We start from the raw sequence: 24,805 nt of genomic DNA on the forward strand, positions 1-24,805 counted from the left end.
CAGCTCCCATCACTATCAGCAACAGCCAAAGTGTTCAGCAGCAGCTGAGCTGCTGACAAATATAAAAGTGCTCTCAGGCTCTAAAGTTTGCAAGTGCTTGACTTATCCAGTAATATGCTGATATTTTACAAGAGGTCTGTAAATACCACGCCGCTTTTATCTCTTTCTCCAACCACAGATTAACTCAGCCTCCACATCAGTCACCTTGTAAAGCCTTGAAACCTTGAAGTGGGACACGCGTCGAGCCCGTCACGAACTGCAGCAGCCTTGCCCTTCTTTCCTCATCAAACGTTTCCACTGCTTGCCAGAACCACTTGACGATGTTGCTGTCAGCCATGCAGTGCTTTAGGCGGGTGTTGGACTTCCAGTCATTCAGGTCGATCTTATCCAGGCCTCCTATGATCAGCTGGGAAAAGATTAGGAAGCGCTTTAAAGTTCCAGAGCAATTTCAGGATTGCAGTTATAAAAACACATCCAACCCCTGGCACGAAGCCTGGCATTGTTTAGGTGCTTCGCCCACTTTTTTTGGAGCGAGGTGACATTCCAAACCAGTACAGGACTGGCAGCAAATCTCTCCAGTTTGACAGCAGTGAAACTGACCCCAAGCAGTGCTTTACCAGCACTAGAACTTTCACAAGCAACTAAGAGTCAAAAGCCCATGCAAGACTTGCTTTATTAAATGTGTGCTCCCTGGAAGTACAGCCTGTCTTTAGGAGGGCGCAGCACTGATTTGGAATAAGGCTGTGGCACAGCATCATTGTCCTGCTGCAGGACTGTCCTAGAGATGCCAACACCAGCAACAATGGAGTCCTGCTCAGCTTACCGGAACATCTGAGTTGCTTTGTTGTTCCACAACAAACTACAGAAAATTTTGTCGGTTTTTTGATGCCGTTTGTGAGAATTTCTGACACAGACCAGACATATCACTTCAATCTCTTTTTCAGATGACACCAGGTTGCAAAATACTGTAAAAGGAAGTTGCTGCTGGCCATGCATTTAACCACCTCCCCTGGCAACAATAAATAAATGGCACAGAGCAAACTTTATCCCTCAAAACAAATCAAGTGACATATTTTAAATTTCCCACAACATTCCACAGTAAGGATCCAATTGCTGAGAGCTGCCCTTTAGCAGCTGCCTTGTTGTGCCACCAAGACAGCACCCACTTACAGCTGCTCACATCATCAGGGGAGTTGTGACTGTTCTGACATGGAGAGTATTGAAATATTTAATGGATTTTTAATCAACCTTCTTAAGCAAATGGAATGCAAGAACTCTGTGGGATTAACCAAAATGCAGGAGTGACTAGCACAGAGGTGGAGCTTTCTACACCACAAATTATGAATATTCCACAGGTGGTCTTATCTTTTCTAGGAAGCAAAACCAGAAGAAAAATTGCTGTAATGGGAACTATTTTAAGAAGTAGCTTTTTGCACCTCAGGATTTGATAAGAAGACAAATTAATTTCTTTTCTATACACTCAACTCTTCTATTTCTGTAAACCAATTCCTGTGTGCAAACAGAAACAGCCACGCATGAAAAGTTACTGGACAAAACAGGTTCTGGGGAAAAATAACATGTGTGGTCTTGCCAACAATTCCTCAAACTTGCAGTGTTTCCTCCTTCTCAGACCACCTGCCTTGAGCATTAGTCCTTGGATAGAAACCACGGTATATTTGTCTTTCCCTGTTTAAGTAGCCCTCTCAATAATATCAACCCAAAGAATGTCTAGAATAAACCTAAAAGGGTTTGGTTAAACAAATACCCACCTTTCTGGTACATAAAATGGAGTAAGTTTCATGTTTTGTTTGTTTTGCTTGTTTTTTAAATCAGTGCTCGACTGTGGATCAAACAAATTACAGAACAATAATCCATGTGGATAAAACATACCTCAAGTTCCTTTTGGTCAAAAGGCTTAAGGAGATGTTGAGGAATAAGTTCATTAAAACCTTTCTGCAGAGCCAGGAACTGTGCCTCTATTCCTCTCATGAACCGCCAGTTCACATACAGCCTGTGGGGGAGGAAGGAAAAAGTCAGGGCTGATGGGCTGGACAGCACTGGGATTTTTACAGCAGATTTGGAAAACGCTCATTTTATAGAGGACCTTGTTTTAATACACACGTTTTGTATTTTGAAAGAAATGCTTATCCATTCCTTTTTCCATCCACAATTAATTATTGCACCATCAAGGGAAAAACCAAAGGACCATTCAGAACTTCATCTTCCCAGGTCTTCCAGGGAAAACTTTCATGTCATTCATGACTCCGGAGTTCCCACTCAAAATATTTACTTCCTTAGTTTCACTATATACAAAAATTCTGTTTACCACCCTCTTGCCACTACATTTGCAGGACGTATTTCTGTTTGCAATACCTGACATATTCCTTCTTGTTCTCTTCTGTCACTGGAATATTCCTGCCATTTGGTTTGAGCTCATGCTGTAAAATCCTCCCGAAGGCATTGTGCTCCACACAGAATGTATGGTCCAGGACTGGGGTGATATCGTTCTCCCTGCCAGGGGACAGAGGGTAAACTCGGTATTTCTGGCACTTTTGGTAACTCTCAGTGGTGATGCTGACAGTTACTTGAACACCTAGGTAGTTTTCAGGCTAAACCTTAGTTACCATCTGCATTTCACACACTAGAGGAATATTTCCATCATCACCAATTCCTGTATGGTTTAGTGCGTGTTAAAGAGTCTGATCAGAGATGGGATATTCATCTAATTCTAACAGAACTCAGGATACTGGACAACACCCTATATACAGAAATATACACACACACACATGTATATATATATACACACACATCCAGCAAGAATCTGATCTGCTGTCACGTATCTGTGAAGCACAGAAGAGATTGTATATAGAGAACTTAATCATCAGTAGCTTCAAAACTTCAAAACAGCATTTAGGAAAAGAAATTGAGATAATGCAAAGCAGCTCCCAAAGAGTCCCAAAACTGCACTGAATGCTGGATCTTGTTCGTAAGCATACAGAAGCCCAAATTACTTCCATTTATTTTAATTTTAATCAGTTTCTTTTGAAGAAGGCTGTACTTCCCCTCAGACTTCTGTCCTGAGTTTGGATTTCGATGCTGTGATATTCTACCATACCCGTGCAACCTTTAATGATTTAATATCTACTTTATTGCAAGGAGAATTTGCAAAGAGAACTTCTCCTCCAGTACCTTTGATATATTAAGAATAGTTTAATGACTTTTTTACTGACTGTCACCATAAAAAGATTTTCGCAAACTCTTTGTCTAAAGCATCTCACTATTGCCAACAAACTCCACCCATCTTCTCTGCAGTGAGACGATTGCTGAATTCAGTACTTACAAGATCCAGACTAAACTTTTGTGTAATTCTGGGTCAACAGATTCCAGGTCGGAGAGCTGGATGGGCTTCCCCAGCAGCTGTTTGTAAAAGGGAACTGTGAACCCCCCGTTGATATAGTGTCCATGGAACACAGCCAAACCCATGATCCGACCAACAAAATGGAAATAAGACAAATGGTCCTGCAGGGAGAGAGGAGAATCAGGCTTGGGAAGACACTGACATCTTGTGGCACCCTTGGTGGTTTGTTCAGTGTGAGTTACCTGCAGCCCTCTGGGCAAGAGCAGCCACCGCTTTTCCTCACAGCATTACCAAAACCAAAGCATTTAATGATTAAAAACCTTGAATAAGTCTATTTCCTCACAGCATAACCAAACCCAAAGCATTTAATGATTAAAAACCTTGAACAAGTCTATTTCCTCACAGCATAACCAAACCAAAGCATTTAATGATTAAAAACCTTGAACAAGTCTCTTTCCTCACAGCATAACCAAACCAAAAGCATTTAATGATTAAAAACCTCAGCATTACCTGATTAATAAATTGGATTCAAGTCTCTAGACCTCTCAAAGGGAAAAATTTGGAAAAAGAAAATCCCTGTGCAACTTCCAAAATCCAAGAAGATGAGGATTCCAAACAAATCAGTTTATTCTTTGTTTAACCATCCAAATGTATCTACGCATGAGGAAGCAGTGTGCTTGTTTCCCTCATGTCTTTCATGTTCCTTTTAAACTAACTTTTGAAAGCTGAGGTGTAAGTCCTGTGGCTGACATTCTTCCAATCCACCTCCCTCATCTTCCAGTGCAAATGTCAGGAAATGTCATGTCAGGAAGAATTCCCTCTACTAATACAGAACTGCTGCTCCTTCTAGGGTCTGCATCATTACAAATCCTCCAGTAAGAGAAAAGCAAGCACAGGAGCGTAGTGAGAAAGGGCAAGCAAGGGATGCATCCCTAAAAGTCACGGGGTGGCACTGCTGGGAATGAAATGCTGTGTGCACAACCACCTGTGCTCACAGTGAAGATGAATTTCATCTGTCTTGTCTTCTCAGAGTCACTGTGCAAACCAGTCAGTACTGAGGAGTCTCAAAGAAGTCAGATATATATCAAAGGCTATCATGCTTTTAATTTCTGAACAAAACCCCTTGGCTTCTTACTGTATAAATATAGGACATTAACACCTTCTTATTCTGATTTACCCCGCAGTTTAGACTCTTCTCATGGAAGAACAGCTGTAAGAAACTGCAGAGGACATCTCCTAAAGTAAGACTATCGCTGAGAAATTTGTACTTACAGGATTAATAGAAGAGTCTGGATTGATTTGCAGCATGTAAATATTATCTGTGGAATACTGGAAGAGTCCATAGTAGGGATTCAACATTTCATGGCACAGTAAATACAACCACTCTCTGCCAAAAAAAAAAAAAACCAAACAAATTTAGAAGAGTGCAACTTGCACTTAAGTTTTAGACAACACAATTATTGTGATTGATCAGTTATGGAATGCTTATTTCAAAATCAGATCCTCTCGTGCTGCCCTCCATTTGTAGGCCAAAAGGGTGTGATTAAAACCCCACAATGTCCTACTCCACTCAGGGCAGACTTGGTTTGGTTTAGAAGCACTGAAGGGATTAACATCAATTAGAGAAGCTACAGCAAGCTGTTAGACAATGCCATCAACTGATTGAGTCTGAACAACCCAGGCTTCCAAAAAAATCCTGCCTTTGTATGGAGTTCAGCTGCTTCTCTGCAACCTGTACAGTATAAGGAAATATTTAAAAAATCTGTTGATTAGAATCAGCTGAATTGCTTGGGATCTTTAGAAAAGCTGTTTTACTGCCAGCTTGGTGACTGGTTTCAGCAGAGGCCAGAAGGGACAGAGACCAAACACACTAAAAGGAGGGGTTTGGTAAATTCTCTCACCTCAGTAACACACAAGGACAGGAGCAGAACTAAAGCTATTTCTGACCTCCAAAGTCACCATGACAAATACCCCTTTGTTGTTAAATTTGAACACCCTTCCCAGGTCCAAAATATTTGGAGAGAACTATCAATTGTAATGCTTAGAAGTGGAGCTGTACTGATCTGGTAGAGTCAGTTGCATCTAATGGGCAGTTATGAAAGGCATCAGGGCAACAGCGTGTCAGCAGTGGAGACACCCAAGGTGGCCTAGATAAGGCAGCTCAGAATGTTGCAGCTTCTTTCCTTTGTCCAGGGATTGATCACTGAAAGACACCTAAGTGGGCAGCTTTTGTGCATTTGAGAAATTTCTCCGTGAATTTACACAACTCTGAGCCACAAAGCTGAGCGATTTTCAGTGACGCTAAATCAGCTCCTGAATTTCAGATCTGATGCGACCCACAGGGAATTGCTGTCATTTTTAAGAGGGAGGCAAGTCCTCACTAAAATTTTAGCTTTTGTTTAGCATTAGTTCACTCCTGCAACAACAGATCAGAGAATTCTCCTGAATGCAGCTGTGACATAACAAAAAGGAACCCCCTACTCTCCTGCAATCCATTTGTGGGAAATCAGAGAGGTGTGTTTGACAAAACCATTCCTGTGATCTGGATCTAACTTCAGGGTCTATACACTCCCTGAGACCTCCCAATTTGAGCTGATCACGGTTTCACAACTTGCAGTGGGACAACTGTTAAATCACAAGCTTCCACTTTCCCACCCATCATACAAAGAGTGAAGCTACAGTCACTGTCTGTAAACTAGACCACAAATAATTAACATAACCATTAACAGGTAACTTGAAAGGGGATGGGATCAACCATGGGGCACTTAAAGGGCAACTTTACACTTAAGAGGTGTCAGAAAACCCCCAAAATCTCACCTTGCTACTCCTCCATAGTCCAGACCTTCCTCTCCTCGGAATTTCACCATAAGCCTCTTTTTCAAGTCCTTTGGCCTCATCTTCATTATCTGACGATAGGACTCCTGTATGTGCATTTGTACAATTAGCTACGTTATTTCCTTCCTATAATTAAGTCTATTAAGATTTCTCTAATACTGTAATTAAGATCCCTGCATTTCTGTAATACATAGATTGTTACTGAACCACAGAAAATGTGGCTCTGTTCGAGTGCTAATCTGAAGCAGATTTCAATGACAACTCTGTAATGTGGTGGGGGCTTGTGAAGCAAAGTTTTTATATTCACTAATCAGTTTTACTTAACTCTTCAGTGACAAAAGCTGCTGTTAGCAGTAAAAAAAATATCAATCAAATACCTCAAATATTTCCTCTCTGGAGACTTCAATACGACAGTGACCAGCCTGGGGTTGCTGAAGAGAGAGCTCATGTCTAAGAACTTTCAACTTTTGTACCAAGTCTCTTTCATATCTCTGTGCAGGCAACTCCTCACCCTCTTCCAATGATCCCTCATTTGGAGCTGGTAGAGGCTGCTGGCTGGGCTCTTTTAGCTGGCATTGATGGCTTGGAGAAAAAAAAAAGAAGAATAGTATTTATTCTGGACACATGGCAATAAGAAATATGTAAAACAATGATGCAAGAAATGATTAAGCTTCTCTAAGAGGAGCATGGAGTGGAATGTGTATTCAGCTGAATAGTTCTGTACCATCATTACACTAAATTCAGGGATGTAAGGAACAGAGATACTTAAAGAGTTTCAGCATTTTGAACATTTTTATATGACAAAGCACAGTGGAAGGCTCTGGAGCACCATCACTGATTGCTGACTGAGCAGTAATTAAAGTTTGTGGGGTATTCTCCCACACAGACAGAACTTCCAAGACTGCAACAAAGAAAGAGATCTCTAAAGGATCAAACAACAGCTTTATAAAGGGAACTGTCTAACAACTGCAACTGATTTTATTCCAGCTCCATGCAAAATAAGGCTGGGGATTCCTGATACAGAAAAAATACTGCATCTATGATTGTTAAGAGAGAAAGATATACTTGTCCCAAATAGTTGCAGCTTCATACATTCAGATATCTTTATCCATCAGTGCTTTATTTGGGTTGTAGAACAATTATTTTTTAGATACAGAGATTCCCTGGCTGGCTTCAAGCACAGGAAAAAGTCTGGTCTTGGGCAAAAGCAGCACTGCCAGGCTGCTTCCAGGTCAGTTCCACAACAGCTCAGCTGCCTTTCCATGATGCAGAGTTTGAGATTTATCCTGCTAAACCCAAACTGGCTGTGCACAGCACCCACTGAGCTGAGTCCAGCTGGCTTTATATTGCCATTGTCTGGAGCTCAAGGGAGCATGGAGTTAGTCCAGATCCAGAGCAGGCAGCACAGAGCTGGAGCTGCTCATCCAGAGAGACATGAGCTGACTGCTGGGGAACCCCTGGCAGACTCTCTACCCCACACCCCAGCAATCCCAGAACTGTGCAGAGCAGAGTAAAAACCTTTCTGAAGAGTCTCAGCAAAAAACTCAGATAAAACCAGCACTGAGAACCAGTGCTTGGACCCTGACTACAGCCCTGGCTGCATCTGTTCCCCAGTTATCATTCAGGGGTCCAGCCCCTCAGGACTCCCAGACCTGACAGGAATTATTTATCAAGAAAAGCTCTTACTTCATGATGTGATGTAGTCGTGGATCTGTGAATTGTGTGGTTCTGTTGTTATGATCTACAAAATATATTCTTCCTGAAACTGTACTTCTGACTTCCCAGCCTGGAGGCAAGGGTCCCAGTTCATCACAATTCACACTGTTAAGGTCTCTATAGAAAAAACCAAACAAGATGTCAATGCACATCTGAAGTTAAGCAACCAAATACTAAGATCACATAAAAAAAATTAAAATCACCTCTTTAATTAAGTTAAGGTTAGAATCCTGACTATTTGACTGAAAAACCACTGAGAGTATAGCAACACATTCACTCACCCCTTTCATCCTGGATAAATTTCAGTGCTGCTAAAGGCAGTCACTCACTTCCAGGCAATATCTGAATTCAATACTTAAAATGCATTTACACCTAAAAAGATTGAAAATACCTAAGGCTCCAGCCACCTAACTGAGGAAAACACCAAGAGTGGCAAGAAAGGAAGGAAGGAAACCTGAAGATTATTTTTAGGCAGAAAACCTATTGTTAAGTCAAGTATTCTTTAGACAGCTGGCATGGATTCAGGGTTGAAGACACCACTCTATGCAGTTCCTCACCTAAATCTAACCATGCAACATTTGTATAAATGAGTTAATTGAGAGGCTTTAGGAAGGTAGAAATGCTTTGTTCACTGAAGGTGCCTTAGTGTCACAGTGAGTATAAACCAAGGGGACACAGGCAGACAGACAAACCCTTGTTAGGCTCCTTAAAGGAGATTATGGTTGGGACCATTTGCTGTGATCAGCTGTGCATCTGAAAGTGCTGCAGAGATCTGATTACAGCAAGCCCTAACCTCCATCTCTGCCTCACGCCAAGGTTAGGTTTTTGCACCACAAGCTGGTAGCACAAAAGTCACCTTTAACTAAAATAGGTGTGACCTGTGACTCACAAGACACTGCTGTGTCTGCTTCCATGGCTGTTCCTGAAACCCTGGCTCAAGGATTTGGGGAGAGCAGCAGCACCTTTCATTAAGGTGACCAGCACCACTTCAAGAAGGCTTTGGGCAGACAAGCCTGGCATGACTGACACAAATCAACAACCACTGTCATTTCTTCTTCAACAATACCAGCTAATCTAAAATCAGCTATTTTCTCTCTCTCTCAGCTTTACTTTTCATTTCCTTCCACACACTGAGTTTTTATCACCACTTTTGCCTGCACTACTTTATATCATTTTTCTAATATCCTGTACCACATTCCTCTATTATCCAGGCAGTGCAGCAGCTGAAAGTTGCAAACTTCACTCTTGGATCTGGTGTGCAGGTGGCCCATGAAACAGCTCAGACTCAGAGCTACTCAGGAAGAGCACCAGACCTTACTCACAAAGACCTGGATTAACTGCAGGTTAAGGTTTAAAGAGGCTTTACTAAATTAATCATGTGAAGGATTCAAATTTTCTAGCTGCAAATCACTGGCCTAAAGTATAAAAAACCACAAACCATTTGAAGTTCAAAGATAACAAGTAATCTCTCCTTCAGTTATACAGAAGTGAGCACTAATAAAACAAAAGTTACAAGTTGAATACTCAAGAAGCAATTATTTTAAGAAAGAAATCAGTTTTTTCTTCAATTTGCAGTCCAAACTGTTGTCATACAAAAAAAATGCAGGTAAGATTCAGAAATTTATAGCTTCACCAAAAACAGCTGCATCAACATTTTGGGAAGAATTTGTCAAACAGGAATTCCTGAATGGCTACATATTTTTAGGTTTTGTTTTACACAATTCACAAGTAAATAATTTTTTCTTTCAAAAAGATTAATCCTTAATGTTTGATGAAAAGGTAACTGGAAACATCCCAAACTATTCCTCTGCTGGGAACTCTCCCTTTAAATTCAGACAGGACATTTTATAGATTTTTGCTGTTATAAATCCATCATCCTGCCACACAAATACACACCAAACCCCTCTGACTTTTAACTATAAATACATACCTTGGTATCCTTGGGTCGTGCCACGTGCTCACTCCAGTCTGTGTGTGCAAAAAATAAACCTGTCCCTGTACCGTTGTTCTTTGCTCTATAAAAAAGGAAGGAAGATTATTCTAAATTACAAATCTTAAAAAAGAAAAAAAAAACCAAATAAACAGTTTAAAGACATTTGAGCATTTTCCTCCTAGGAGAAAACACTGGAGCCATCACACTGATCTCTAGCAGCATGGACTGTTTTATCCTCGACAAATTTACTCTGACTACACATTTCAACATTCTTTTGAAACTCACAGATCCATGCATCAGCATGTTTTAGTTTGTATTTTTACTGTTAAATTTTGAGACTATCCAAACCCCCGAAACCAGATTTCTTTACTCCTAGACTTGGTGTGCTCTTTCCTGAATTTTTAAATTCTCCTTAATCTCATCCTCCCTAATCCTCTGTACTATTGGTTTCTTTGTTGCTTTTCTATATTCTCCTGATCTTTTCTCAAACGTGGGCTCAAACCTACACAACATGCCAGGGGGGAAGGAAAAAAATAGCATCCCTGCTCTAGTTTAAAGAGCTCTTTACATTCGTTCTCCCTAGATACGCAGCCAAGATTAGCAGCGAATTTTCCGTAACAGCATCACACCACAACCTCATGTTTAATTTACCATCAAGCCCTCAGTGTATCCTGGCGTAGCCAACTGCTAATTAGCCAATCTCCAGCTCCCATCTGCACTTAGTTCCTTTCCCAAAACGCGGACGCCGCTTGTTCCAGCAGGCGAAACACCTCGATGTACCCAAAGGGGAGAGATTCCCGGCGACGTCTCGGGATCAACGGAAGCCCCTCTCTGTTTTCCAGCTGCGGGACACTCACCGTAGCCTTCAGGTAGCTCAGGTGACTGGTGGCCGTGGGGCCTGTTCTGAGGTGTCTGGACGTGAGCTCTGAGCTCGGGGGTGCGGAGCCGCTGCGCCTGGAGCCTCTGGTCCTGGCTGGGAGACTCCAGGAAGCGGCAGCCGCCTCCTCCCGCCGCTCCCGTCGTGTCCGTGTAGGGCGCCGGCTCCTCCATGAAGCAGCTCAGCGGCCTCCCCGGCCCGGAATCTTCATAAACCGGTCTGAAAATGGGGAAACTTCAGGAGTTTCCAGCACAAGAGAAGGGAATGCAGAAATAACCCCTTCTCTCGTGCCACAGTTTCAAGTACCGCCACTTTTTAACCCAAGAGGTGCCATTTTCTTCACGTTTTTAGGCCTAAATTTATCACCACCGGTAACAAAAAAAATCAAGTCTCACGGAGTTTAGCCTAATGACCTTCCTGCCTGATACACATTCCCAGAAAATGTAGCAGTCACTCTGATACTTAAGTTTCCAATGTTAGTTAGAAAGGCTTGCCACACATAAACCATTTTTCTAATTAAGTGTAAAGAAAACAATGCTTACCCTTCATTCTCCAAAAGCCCTCTGCAGTCTACTACGGAACCTCCTGTGCCTATTCTGTCCCGTGTCTGTAAACTGACTGAAAGAAGAAAACACAAACTCAGGTCAATAAAAGTAAAAGCGCATTCTTAAAACCAGCAAAAACAAAACAAAAAAATTCCACATTTATACATAACATTAATTAGGTATAATTAATACTTAAACTATTAGTTATAACTAATTAATATTATGTATAAATGTGGCTTTTAATATCATTAAAATATTAATTATGTATAATGAATGGGTAAAATATTAAGGAAAGCTCTATCCTACACACAAGAAATTTACATAATTTACCAAAATTCCTTCTATTCTCTTAAAGTATTACTAATTCTTTCAAAAGCAGAAGAGAAACCAGAGGGTCATCCCCTCAAAACTTGAGTTTATTTCCGTAAATATCAAATATGTCAGGTTCTACATCGGGGTTTCATGAGGATCCAGAAAGTGAAACTGGAAAAAAATTGCTCACCACTAGATGTCATCTTAGGGTGAGAATTTGGAGCTTGCCAAATATATTTATATATCACTGAAAAGCTGGGGTTGGGTGGGGGCAGTGAAACGTGGGGTGAATTTGCTGTAAAATGAGCACGGCTTGGTTGAAATTTTGAAATGGCTTGCATGAGTCAAAGGTATCAAACCAGCAACTTGTAAAACGTCTTTTAACTCCTCCAGATCCTTTCTTAACACCTAAGATTCCCTCTGCCTGTCACCTTGCCCGAATGCATCATTTCACAGCCACATTCACCCTCCCAGAGATGCAGCAGAAGCTTTGTCAGATGCATTCCCTGTTTTTAATGTTGTTTCCCATCATCATCTGAGAGAATATAAACTCTTGCATAGGAGTGTAATGAAAATTTTCAGGTTATGTAATTTAATCCCAATAAAGTAAGAAGGAACAGCACAGAACAGGCACAGAAGCAGTGACTAGAGGAGGGTTTTTTTTTTCCCTTATGGATATTTACCAAGCAGGTGGAATTTAGCTGGGATCATTCTTACCCACTATTTGGCCTCGGACAGCATCGGTGTCTGTGGGGTTGAGTTTGCATAGATCCAAACGCTGGTCTGCAAAGGAGAATTGGAAAAATCAACCCAGGGAAGGGCTGGGTGGGAACACTATCCACTACTCAGGTACAAGGGATGGAGGGCTCTTGGTCACACCAGGGAGGAATTGCTCTTACATCCAGTATCTTTCAGCCTGCTGATGGCATTGGAGAGAAGTCGGACACACCCCAGGAAGCCAGCTCCCTGTTTCTTATGGATTTTTTTATGGTTCCATACACTGATGGTTATGGAATCTGTTTTCCCAACGTATCTAGAAAGACACATATTAAAAGAGTAATTTTAGAAATAATAACCTCTTTTTACTCTACAGAACTGATGCTGTAATTGGTACAAATTCTGACACATTTTAGTACATCGGTCGTGCCTCTTTATTACAAATACACAAGTGCTTGTGCCCAAAATGCTGTTATTAATGAATTACTGCACAGTGATTTCACACAGCATGGGAAATTGATATTGCTGCAGCATGGATTTAACTACAGCCAGCCTCATTAAAAGCCAAACAACAAGTCGATTAACGTACAAAGCTTCAGAATTTATGCTTCTAATAATTTGAAGAAAATAAATCATTCCAACAAGGCCAATTTTCTGTAAAAGCTGGATGGCACTGCTCCAGGAGAGCTCATTAAGCCCTTGTGCTGTGTACCTGCCACACAAATATCTCCAAATTCAAACACCTAAAAGCAAAATACCACTCCTTTATTAACAAGGATTTTCTTCTTGAAAAAAAATCAGTCCCTGAGAGGGCAGGGTTAGATGGCATATTGGGAAGAAATTCTTCCCTGTGAGGGTGGGGAGGTCCTGGCACAGAGAAGCTGTGGCTCCTCCGTCCTTGGAAGTGTCTAAAGCCAGGCTGAGATCAACCTGATCTAGTGGAAGGTGTCCCTGCCCACAGCAGGGGATTGGAACTGGATCTTTAAGGTCCCTTCCAACCAAATTGTTCTGAGATTCTATGAAATGGGACTCTTCCTGCCAACAGAAAATGAAGTTGCAGTGCCAACCCTGCACTATTTATTCACTAGACAAATCCCTGGAATACTCTTTACTTGTGGCCTTACAACCAACTCACAGATCGTAATGCTGGTTCCATTTGGGGTCCAACGTGTTCTTCACAGTGTCAGTGGAATGGCACTGACCTGACCCATCCACAACTATTTTAGCAAATGGGTCAGGAAGTCCTGTGGAAAGGAAAAGCTGCTGTTAAACACAGTCCTTTGTTTTGCTGCTTCCAAGACAACGCCATTGGAAGCTCCCCCTCAAGAAAGGACAGCTGTCATTATCCTAAAAGTATTTTAGTAAATGCTGTGTTTGAGGCGGATGCTCTTGGTACCCCCCAGCACAGAGCTGTGAGCAGCAGCCTGCCTGCGCTTCCATCAGTCAGAATTTTAGCTGGAATTTGTGAGCCCTTAGTGTTTCCTACCCTGAAGTCCACACAATCAACAACCCAGAGTAATGTGTCCTTCTGTAGTAATGCAGTGCAAATGACACGCACAGATGAGCCTCCACACTAATGCACCATCTCCAAATAAATCTGATTAATCCAGAGTAGAAAGTTACACAATTAGGACATACTTACTGAAGAAATCTTTCTTTGCGAGATTCTTGGCACATAATACTGCAAAACAGAAAAGCAGATAAAGAAATCTTAAAACAATGGGAAAAAAAGGTTTCTGGTAATCATATCAGCTAAAATAATACCTGATCATAAGTCATTAAAAACACCTAAATATTAAATGTGGCCATTGTTTTCTTTATCTGGGATTGGAATATTAACATATAAATTTGGCTTTGTATTTGCTGCTTTAATTCTATTGTTATAACACACAGAAGATTTAACGAACATCCCTTTGCTTTAAAACCTCCTAATTTTCTTTACTTCATGTTTACCCAAATGCTAAATCAGATTTTGTTGTTTTAGAACAAGGGCTAAACATTTTCTGAACAAAGAACAGAAAATTCCTGGAAGGGACTTCTCTCTAAGTCCCATCAAATGCAGCACAACCTCCTGCTCCCTGCACACAAAGCGTGGATACACGGTAAAACTGAGCATGGCAGGAATTCTGCAACAGCAGAAAAAACAATCTGTAAATACACAGAGGTTTGAGGATAAGTATGACAGGGCCTCACTCAAGAGAGAAATAAATAAACTGAAAAAAAAAATCTGCATCAAGATGTTTTCATTTGAAAGGGCCTCAAATGAGACATCGTTTCCCTCTCTCCCAATTCACCAGCACAGCAGTTTAAGAAAAAATTAGATCAGGAAACTCACATCAATCTCCATTTCTACCAAGTCTATTACCAGCTACAAGTCTAATTTTGCTTTTCCATAAGGACTGCTCAGTAGGATCTCAGCAATCCAAGTTGTTTAGTATCCATTAAACTCTTCTAACAGGCCAAGAAAAACAACTCCAAAGCCAAAGAGGAAAATATTAGAGCTCTAACTTATCTCAAACTAAGATCCAAGAAAGGAAGGTAACTATAAAAGACCTAATTACTGTTGAGGGAGTCTCTTTCCCCAGTGGGAAAAAGAGAAATCTTTCAGCATGAGAATGAAGGCTCAGAAGATAATCAATGGCCAATTCCCCAGGTATGGACCATTTCCCCTTCTCATCTCCATCTCCCCTTCTTCCTGACTTACCCTCAGTCTCACTGTAATTCTATACTGGGGAAAGGGAAGGTGCAAAGGAACAAATATTTTATTTATTTATTTTTATATACTTCTACTAGAATTTCATCTCTTAGTTGCACTGAAACACTCTCTATGGAACACAGACAGCAGAGAAAAAACTGCCTCACCTCACGTGTCAAGCAGACCAAAGAAATCCACTATTTAACCCAGGAGCTCATGGGAAAAAAAATACACAAATCCTCCGTCTTAGTAACAATTAAAGCAGCCACACCAGAAAAGTATTTTTAGAATGGATTAAAAATTACTTATTTCTTACACTGGCAAACTGGATAATCAGAGAAAGCTTCTCTTGCTTTGTTTTTTTTTTAACAACTGACCAAAAAGAGAAGTGTGCAGGACTATGGCAATTCAATTTGAAACAACACAGGATTAGAGAATCACCATCCGCTGCTCTGTGGAAGCACAACAGAGCAACCTTTAATTTCCTTTTCCTGTTGCGAGTATTTCAGAGGAAAAACTGCTCAAGAAAGAGAGACTAAGTACAAGTAAAATCAGAACCTGAGCATGCTAGTACCAGCCAAAAGGAATTCTGAAGTTCCTGTGAGATTTTTAAAATCAAATAACTCTACTTTGCCATCCCAAGTTTTAAGAATAATTTATTGAGCTGGAGAGGGTTGACATCTGTAACTTTCTGCATATGGTCTGTACATATAATTATTACCTTTACTCTGTATTTCAGGTGTGCTTTCGAAATAGCAGCATAAATTTCTAAAGCTGTTATTGAAGAATTATATTTTTCATTTAACTCTTTTCCCTCTGCCCCAGCCTTTCAGTCTACAGTAGACGAGCACAGCTGCCAATTTTCCACTCTGAGCCTGTGAAACCCTCAATTTTCGATTGCAAAAATTATTGCTCTTTCTTGTAAGAAAAATATTGGCACAAAAGCTAATAGCTGAAATAAACCTTTATGGAGCAATCTCCAGAATCAGGCTGCCCGAGATGGACCATTGGCTCTGATCCACTATTTGCATGTTAAACCCACTAGAGCAAAAAAATATTTGCAAGAGCTGTATCACTTAAAAGCCACAGATTTCTAAATTCCAGTAAAAAAAACCAGGTGGCAAAGGTCAGCAACGAGAGGCTTGGATGTGCAACCACGCCAGCAGCAGAGCGGCCAGCCCCTCCCTGCTGTGCAAAGCTGGGACTGCGCCACATTTCCTTCTCAAACACATCATCTCCGACAGGAGAGGACCTCATCGCTGCTACTGCAAGCCCCAAATTCATGGACTTGGGTAGGTGTAGCTACAAAGGCTTAAAAAGTTATTAATTTTATCCCTGCTTCAGAGGGGGTTTAGCAGAATGAGACAGACCCTAAGCTCTTTGCCCAGGTCATGCCCAAATCCCCCCTTCGCCCGTTTTCCAAAGTGCTTTTACTTTTAGTTTTTCTTTCTTTTAAACAAGAAGGGTTCTGGGCTTGTCAGCAGGAGTGATCTCCCTGCATTTGTTGCAACATTACCAAAGGTACTAATTCTCCTGACTTGGGTATTTACATTCTGCCTCCTCAAAGTCAACCGACTTGTTTCAGCCTGACACAGGATTTGTTTATGCTCCGCTCCCGATTGCTGCACAGCTCTGAAGGACTTCTTTATTTAATACAACGGATCCCAAACAACACCGAAACAATGTCTGCACATCTAGATTATAATATTTATAAAGGGATGGGAATGTTTTTTTAAGTACCTGACATTATTGAGATAATTTCAAAGGCCAAATTAGCCAGCTGGGTGAAGTGCTAGTGTGAAAGCATATTTGGCAGGAGGTGAAGAAAGGACGAGCCTTAGACAAAGTCAGTATTCACCCTGGGGATGTAACTTGAGCGAGCTGAGAGGTTCCTCTGCCAGGCCCTGGTTGTCCACCCTGCCTCTAAACAGAAATGAATCATCTGCTGTGGTTCAGGAGGTGCTGCAGGAGCAGGACGGGTGTAGCGAGGAGAGCACGGAGTGGCACCAGTGTCTGAACAACCCAGCTGAGAATTGCATCAGAAAGCTGCTAATTCACCCCGAGACACCATCCTGCAGCGAGGGCAGCACTCGCAGAGAGCCACAGAAAAACAGGCTGGGAGAGGAACCATTTCAAACATTCCCAAGTAAACAGAGCCTGACTCTGCATCAGCACCACATTTATTCCCATACACCACAGAATGTCTCCGTTTGGAAGGGACCCATAAGGATCACAGAGGCCAGCTCCCAACACAGCCCATCCCATTGCACACTGCTAAGATATTACAAGCGTTTCCAGCTGCACGGTGTACAAACAACACAGTTTCCTGGGGGAGAAAGTAAAGTAAATAAGGCAAGTGATGAAAATATTCCATAGGCCCAGCCTGTACCAATGCAAAACAGCAGGCAAATGTGCACCTGGGACTGCATTCATTCACACTTTGCAAGTTAAAGGTAAGAGCCTCCATGCTCAAATTAAGGACCTTTACATGTGGGTATGATCTGAGCTAACCGCGGCCTTCAATTCAGTATCCAAGTTAATTTTGGAGACAAGACAAGACAAACCAGCAGTATGTCCACATCTTCCTCAGGAAAGGTGGGTGGGGGAGGTCACAGTGAACCATGCTGCAAATACCCATTTCAGCCATCTCTGACCTTCCCTTGGATATTCCAGGTTAATTATTTATGCTTGTACAAACAGGCAGCCAGATTCCGGGATACATTGGTTTTACTTTGTGACAGAAGATAAACACAGGCCAGCAGACTGATGGCGTAGAAAGGACTTCACTTAATATTTCCTTCTGTACAGACCATCTTTAATCATAGAGATATGCAGCATAATCATTACAAGCATCACAGGCTGGTTGGTTTGTTCTAAGATAGGAGCAAAGAAGAACAATGAGGCTTTGGAATAGAAAGCAATAAAGGTCTTGACATAAAATGAAACTGAAGTTGCTGCACACAACTGGAAAATGAAAAAGACTACAAAGCAGGTCAAATTTGAGGCATCCAAGTAATAATTCTGCTAATGTTTCAAAATCTGCGTAGGTTTTGACTTGTGAACTTGGTAGCCTGTGTTGGAGGTGCCCCAGCAGGACAAGCCCCTGTATGTGCCAGCTCACAGCCTGGTTTCCACAGCAGAAATCCCACCATTCTGAAAAACTGTTTGGGAAGGCTGCATGGCAAAAATAATGAAGTGGAAAAAAGCCTCCCCCAAGAAATGAGAAAAAAAGCAAACATCAGCTCTTCACCACACGCTGCTCCAACACCCCAAAGCTCGTAGCCCACAATTAAAATCTTTGCTGAATCTGTTCTGTGAAATCACGTCTCGTCCAAACAGTTCCGTGGATTTTGTGGAAAATACTCCGCATACCACACGCCACCCCTTCTGAAGCACCCTGAGGAATGACTCTGCTTACAGCTGTGTTCTCTGCACATAACCTTAAATGAGACTTCACCGCAGATAAGGTCTCACTTATTTCTACTACCAGACAACCCATGAAGGTTTTACATGTCTGGTTTTTTTAAGGATGACAACCACTTATACGTGGTGGGGTACAAAAAATGGTTTTATGGGAAAGGAAAGATGGCTGAAGTGTGTAAAAATGCAGTTTCTCTACGGCTAGCCACACCACTGAACTGAAATACACCACTTTATTCACAAATTGCACTTTAAATTGTCACCACAAAGGCCAAGGTTTCTATTCTAGTAATTTTTTTGTTTGCTTTAGGAATACTTTTGGTCTTTCTCTTAGTCTGCTCGAGACTGAAACGCCTAAATCCAGACTGCTTTAACTTCTCAGTAACCGAACCCGAACCGCTGCAGCGCCTGCGAGCACAAAGAGATAAACAAACCCACAGCCTTCCCCTACATTTGCCAAATAAGCCAATTAGCTGTATGGAACTAATTTCATCCTGACATGCACCCTGAGTGGCCTTCACTAACGATCTCAGCATTGTGGTGCCAATGAGATTTGCAATCTGAGACATGATCCAACCAAAAACCCCCGAGACCCCTCCGACTTCAGGCCCTGCATTCATGCCCTGACACTGGAAGGCTTTGCTTGAACTCATGCTAAACCAGACCCTGAGCACCAGATTAAAGCAAGGCTTCATTATAAAGCCCTCAATTCTCAAAGAGTCGCTAGAGTTGATACACGAACCCTTTTTGTGGCCCTTTTGTGTAGGCTGCAGTAAAAATCAAAGCCTCTTTTCAAGGCATGATCTCCTCGTGGGTTGGAACTTGGCTTCGTGTAGCCAGTTGCAAACACTAGACAACTTTGAAGAGATCTTCAAAAAACCACACACCCAGAAAAAGCCATTTTTATTAGTCCATTAACATGTCATTAAAGTATCTACATAGCCAGGAATAAAAATTCCATCCTACCTGAGAAGAAACCAGTCACGAATGAGAGGCAGCTCTCCTACTGCAAACAAAACCAAGTTGACAAAACACAAGAGCTTCATCTCCATTCCTAAGAATTACTCAAACTGAAAAATTCTCCAACAGTAAGTCTTCACATACAACCAGCAAGGGCTGACTAAGCCCTCAATAATATAAATCATTGAAAAACCCAGCACAGGGCTATTGGAAGAACAAGACTCATTAAATACCCTGTTAACTGAGACTGTGTGCAGCACAAGACCAGTAAAGCAAGTTTAAAAATTAACTGACTGAGATGAAAAACTTGGAGAAACACTAAAGAGTTATGGAATCAGCTGAAGAACTTTGCAGGAATAAAAAAGGGAGATCAATAGGAAGCTGAATTAATTCTGATGTTCAAAATCTCAGGCACACGTATCAGAGGTGGGAATAAACTTATCAATTATTCCTCATACCAACTTTTCTCTCTCTTCTTCCCCCTCTGCTCACCCCTAACAAATACCTGAGATAAAGGTTAACTCTCAGATTAAATCTTCCATTAAACCCCAGCTATTGACTCAGTTTTCTTAGACTTTGCAATGCCTCCCTCTAACCCAGGCCAAGAGCTTTGTCATACTCTCCACACAGTTCCCCCTTTCCTAGACAGACATAAACCCCAAGCATCCCCAGATGCCTGAGTCTTACAGACACACCCTCAGCTCTGAAAGCAGAAGCTGTCCATGGGGTTTATCTCTCCCATGTGCCACTCAAACTGTACTTCCATGGGCGCTTTTTCTTTTGAAGTTTATTTTTTAGGGCAAACCTTTCACAGACTGCTGTTTCCCTACCTCCAGCTAACTGTTCTTCTTGGCCCTGCAGTGGTTGCTCAGATGTAGGAAATACAACCAGAAATTTATTTGGGGAAAAAGTGAGACCCTAACTGGTGGCACCTCCTCTGTCACCAAGATGTCCTTGAAACTCTGTCTTCCCTCACATCCCTTCCACTTTCTCTTTGCTGACTGTCTCCAAACATGTCCAGAGCACAATTTCTGTGAGAACTGGAATTTAAGAGCTCAGTCAATCATTACTACCACCATTTTACAGCCATTCCCAAGAACACCCCATCAATTACACAGCTTTACCAGGAAATACGTTAACAGAACATAATGTAATTTATACCCACTGTATGGCTTCTAAAACTCAGTCCTCCACCCCTACCAACACCTCTCTCCCAGGATCACAGCCAAGTGGGACAATAATTTTGTAAGGAGAGATTTCCCAAATTCAGTCAAGATTTTGCTTTGTTAAAGTATCCCCAAACAGCCTCCCAGTTCCCTGAAAACAAAGGATACATTCAGGTTTCACCTACAGAATCAGCTTCTGTATAGATACACAGTAAGGTACAGTAGTATCTGCAAAAATCTCAAAATGGCTGTAAAAACCACTCAGAACAATATGCTGTTCTCAGGGCGAATACAACCTCTTAGCTGACAGCTAAACAAAGCAATTTCAATGCAAAAAGTCCTGCTGGAAATACAAAATGAACTTTTCATTTACTCCACACTTCACTGTGCAAGTTACAGTTACTGGGATCAACACAGCTCTGGAATTCTTCCCTTATTCAATCTTTTGCATCTCTCACCACGTGCACTTGCATTGAATAATTCATATTTCCAAGCAAGTGGTGTCTATCCAGACAGACTTATCTGCACACCTTGCACATTCTTACACTTTGGATCAGACACAACGTGAGCTGAGCAACATCATCACCAAAAAAAAAGCTAAAAATACACCAGGGAACTGTGTGGCTCAATTCTCTTAAATTGCATTAAAACTAAGGAATAAATCCATGCTGAAATCTCAATACTTTGCTTTTACAGTTACCCAAGCATCCCAAAAGCATCTGGAAAAAAATTCCTAAAGCATGAAAAACACGTTCCCCCACCCACATGCACTCATAACTCAGATTCCAAACTGAATTTTACTAAGATTGCCAAAAATATTTTGTACTTTTAACACCACGGAGGTTTCAAAGGATCTTTTTCAAATCCCTAAAAACCTCAGCACCTAACAGGACCCTGTTCTCATCCCCACATTACTCACAACAGGTCCCAAGCAGAGCTGGGGATTGAGCTCAAACCCAGCCCTAATCCCAGAGTCCCAGTAACAAAAAGTCCTTTCTAGAAATCCTGTCCAAATGTTCACCTATATGAATTTGTTTCTCTGGAAAATGTGAGGTGAACAACAGTAAATTAAAAATCAAATATAGACAATAAACCCTGAATGCTTTAGGTCCTGCTGAGGCATAAATGAGGTATGAAATCGTTGACACTCCTGTAGCGGAGGACAGCGCCTGTGCTCTGTCAGCATTTCAGGGAGGCGTGTTTCATTTAACGTGTCTCTGATCTTCACTTTCAGAAGTTCAAGGTATAAAGCCTTTTACGCCTTATTTTCATTCCCAAAAAGAAACCTAAAAGGACTCTGCTGTGCACCTGATCATTTGCTTACTAATTCACTACATTAAAGGCTTTTCCAATAAATATTACATCCATTATAAAACACAGAAATTTAGATTCTTCTTCTTCCCACATATTCTCTCCGGGGCTATCCAGACCACTACTACAACTGCATGTTTTATAAGCAGTTTGTGAGATTCGAGTTACAAGTATGTTTCTGTACTAACAGCAGCTTTTTTCCCCCCACAAAACACCATCCAGTTAATGGACTTCGAGCTTTTACAAGCCATTCATTTCCTAATTCCGTAAGGAAAACCTGCACAACTGCTCTCAGCTGCTTCATAACGGAGGAGAAAGTGCAGAACAAGAGACCAAAACCAGAAGCAACACATTTGCGGGTACTTAACTGAGCACTGCAATTAGCAGAATGCACAAGCACTCACACCAATTAAACCAGACCCAGCCTTGGGGTCCTGTTCACGGTCAGGAACACAACACGCAACTTTTTTGTACTTTCTAAGCCAGTACTATCTCTGGCTCAATATATAAATATTGCCTTGCTTCAGAATAGCTGCTTGTTATGCAGAAAGCAGAAAGGAGTCTGACCTGCTGCTGCAGAACACGTGAAACCTGTGAAAGAAGAAACCTTGGTACAGAAAATCTTGGCAAAGTTTGAGTAGATACAGCCAAGCAACAGTTCAACAGAAACACTGAATTTTTGTCGAACAGCAGAAGGTCTACTACTTCCAAGCTAAAACAAAGCAGATTTCTCAGTTTAAAACATAAAACATATGTTTTGGATCTCCAAAGAGTGGCTGGTATTTACATTCCTTCACATACAGGTAGTGTCAGTATTTCAACAAAGTAATTTGAATGTTAAGCACTATTGTAAAGGAGGAAAAAAATGTAATTTAACACATTCTCAATCTCAATTTAAAACTGAGATTTGTTTTTCCAGACAAAACCAGTATTTGACTTCTTTGATATCTTACTGCAATTAAGTAAGGTATAAAATCAACTTCACAGGAACAAAAGTTTCCAATTGGGGTACTTTAATAAACAGTACAAAATTAATGTCTGGTTTTCATCAAGTGCTAAGTAGATTGCTCAAAAGCAAGAACATTATTATTCAAAAAATGAATGGCGTTATGTGTAAGTTGCAAACTATGTAAACTATTAGTTCATCCCATGGGGCTTAAATGTATCGGTAAAAGAGTTGTAGTTAAACAATCCACATGGAACGTTGCCTTAGTGCTCAATATACAGCTTTGGCTCTGGACTGCTCAGCTCAGTGTTAAACTGAAGCTTCCTTGTGAACCAAGAGCAGGACGCTGGCAAGGGAATCACTTCAGTGACCCAGGAAACTGCTGATGTTGAGAAAAGAAGCCCCATTTTAAAAACATTGAAAATAAAACCAACGAGTTTTGCCAGAGTAATTTTTAGAAGTTCATAAATAAAAGTATAAAAACACTGTGACCACTGTTGTTACAATGTTCAAGAATCCATGTTTCTTCATTCATATTGAAACACTGAATGAAGAATTTTCAATACAGAAATTCCACAGGAAAATCTGGCCTACAGGCTACTACGTACATAGAAAGAAGAAACCTCCAAACACCGATTTCAGTATAACCCAGACTCATTTCCCATTTCTTTAATAATTGGAAATCCGATAACAAGCAGTTGTTCAAAATCTATTGCAAAGAATAACACTTACCAAGCACCTCTTCTGGCACTACTAACTTCAGTAACTGCTAGCAGGACAAATTCCAGCAGGTACTGGATGACTTTTCAAGAGGCACGGTCAACACCCCAAGTTTTTTTGCAAGTAAATGAAAAGCATTCTTACTTTCAAGTAAGGCACCAGCACCGTATCACTGCTTTACCACCACATACCTCAGGTTAACAAATGCCTCAGAAACTTTCCCTGATTTCCAGCACATCTCGCTGTTTTCCATGCTTGGATTTTAACTGAGGTATGCCGAGTGCTTTTTTGGCATGTTTGGATAGAAACATAAAAAGCCTCAAGTCTTGTCATGTAAAGCTTTTCAAAGCCATGGGCCTTGCTGCCAAAGAAACTTTTTCATACTCTTACAGCTTTTGCCCTCCTTATTCTCAGACCTGCTGTTCGCTTTGTGGTCAGGATGGTAACAAACACATGAGATGGAGCAGCTCTTCCTGAACTGAGCCAGAGAGAGCTGACTGAAAAATCAGGGCAGTGAAAGTCCATAGCCAGGGAAGAGTTAAGGGAGCACAAAAGCCCAGAGCCATGAGTTCATTTTGTTCTAGGCTACTTAGAGAGTGGCCAGCCAAAAACTGAACCAGCTGGAATTCATTCCCAAGTATGTCTTTCTTCCCAGAGCTCCCTGGGCTGTCGTTATCAACCTGAGGATAACAAACATATGGATCATCAAGATGGAGTTGGTGCTGGAAAGAAGTGGCAGAGCCTAATGGCCCATAATAAATGAAGTCTTGATCCTAACTTGGATCTTAGTGCTGAGGTATAAATGCTTTTAATGTCTTAGAGGGAAAACTGCCCACACTAGATGGAATTAAACATTCCACTGACTTCTCTTCTTGATGGTTTCCTTGTTACCAGCTCTTCCACACATCTATTTTTGTCTTCATTACCATTCCATATTCAAATTATATCCATCAGATTCCAGACGATTCAAGAGGCATATGCAAAAAAATGGGAAAATAGCACCTTGACCATCCAGATAAAATTCTAAAAAATAATTCAGGCTGATTAAGTGCCAAGCTACAAAATGGAACAATTACTTTAATTTCCTATACAAAAGCTAAAATAAAGGTGCAAAGTTTAAAAACAGGAAGAGAGAAGAAAAATTGTGTTCACCCAAATTAAATTCTTGGCATCCTTTCTCATTTTGAATCAGGTACATTAGCTGTTTCACAATATTGTTTTTAACTCCTGGAAATTTTTTTCAATCTCTAGTAGGTTGTTTTGTGATTATCCAGCCTGTTATAATCCCCTCCAA

At 41.2% G+C, this 24,805-nt stretch overlaps 1 protein-coding gene across 2 annotated transcripts in view; it reads right to left on the reverse strand.

Moving 5' to 3' along the window:
- Positions 1 to 24,805, reverse strand: part of SMURF1 (SMAD specific E3 ubiquitin protein ligase 1) — a 45,525-nt gene that overhangs the window by 5,640 nt on the left and 15,080 nt on the right. For both annotated transcript variants that reach the window (XM_040079166.2, XM_040079165.2), the window contains exons 2-16: positions 13,936 to 13,974; positions 13,429 to 13,537; positions 12,476 to 12,609; positions 12,294 to 12,359; positions 11,262 to 11,337; positions 10,700 to 10,938; positions 9,840 to 9,924; positions 7,880 to 8,026; positions 6,571 to 6,775; positions 6,176 to 6,279; positions 4,631 to 4,745; positions 3,341 to 3,519; positions 2,374 to 2,511; positions 1,891 to 2,011; positions 205 to 406 (exon numbers count right to left, since the gene is read on the reverse strand). In XM_040079166.2, coding sequence (XP_039935100.1) covers positions 205 to 406; positions 1,891 to 2,011; positions 2,374 to 2,511; positions 3,341 to 3,519; positions 4,631 to 4,745; positions 6,176 to 6,279; positions 6,571 to 6,775; positions 7,880 to 8,026; positions 9,840 to 9,924; positions 10,700 to 10,938; positions 11,262 to 11,337; positions 12,294 to 12,359; positions 12,476 to 12,609; positions 13,429 to 13,537; positions 13,936 to 13,974 — 1,959 coding nt within the window. The remainder of the gene's footprint in view (positions 1 to 204; positions 407 to 1,890; positions 2,012 to 2,373; positions 2,512 to 3,340; positions 3,520 to 4,630; positions 4,746 to 6,175; positions 6,280 to 6,570; positions 6,776 to 7,879; positions 8,027 to 9,839; positions 9,925 to 10,699; positions 10,939 to 11,261; positions 11,338 to 12,293; positions 12,360 to 12,475; positions 12,610 to 13,428; positions 13,538 to 13,935; positions 13,975 to 24,805) is intronic.

Source organism: Hirundo rustica, chromosome 15 (assembly GCF_015227805.2).
Source record: "Hirundo rustica isolate bHirRus1 chromosome 15, bHirRus1.pri.v3, whole genome shotgun sequence".
Taxonomy (NCBI): Eukaryota; Metazoa; Chordata; class Aves; order Passeriformes; family Hirundinidae; genus Hirundo; species Hirundo rustica.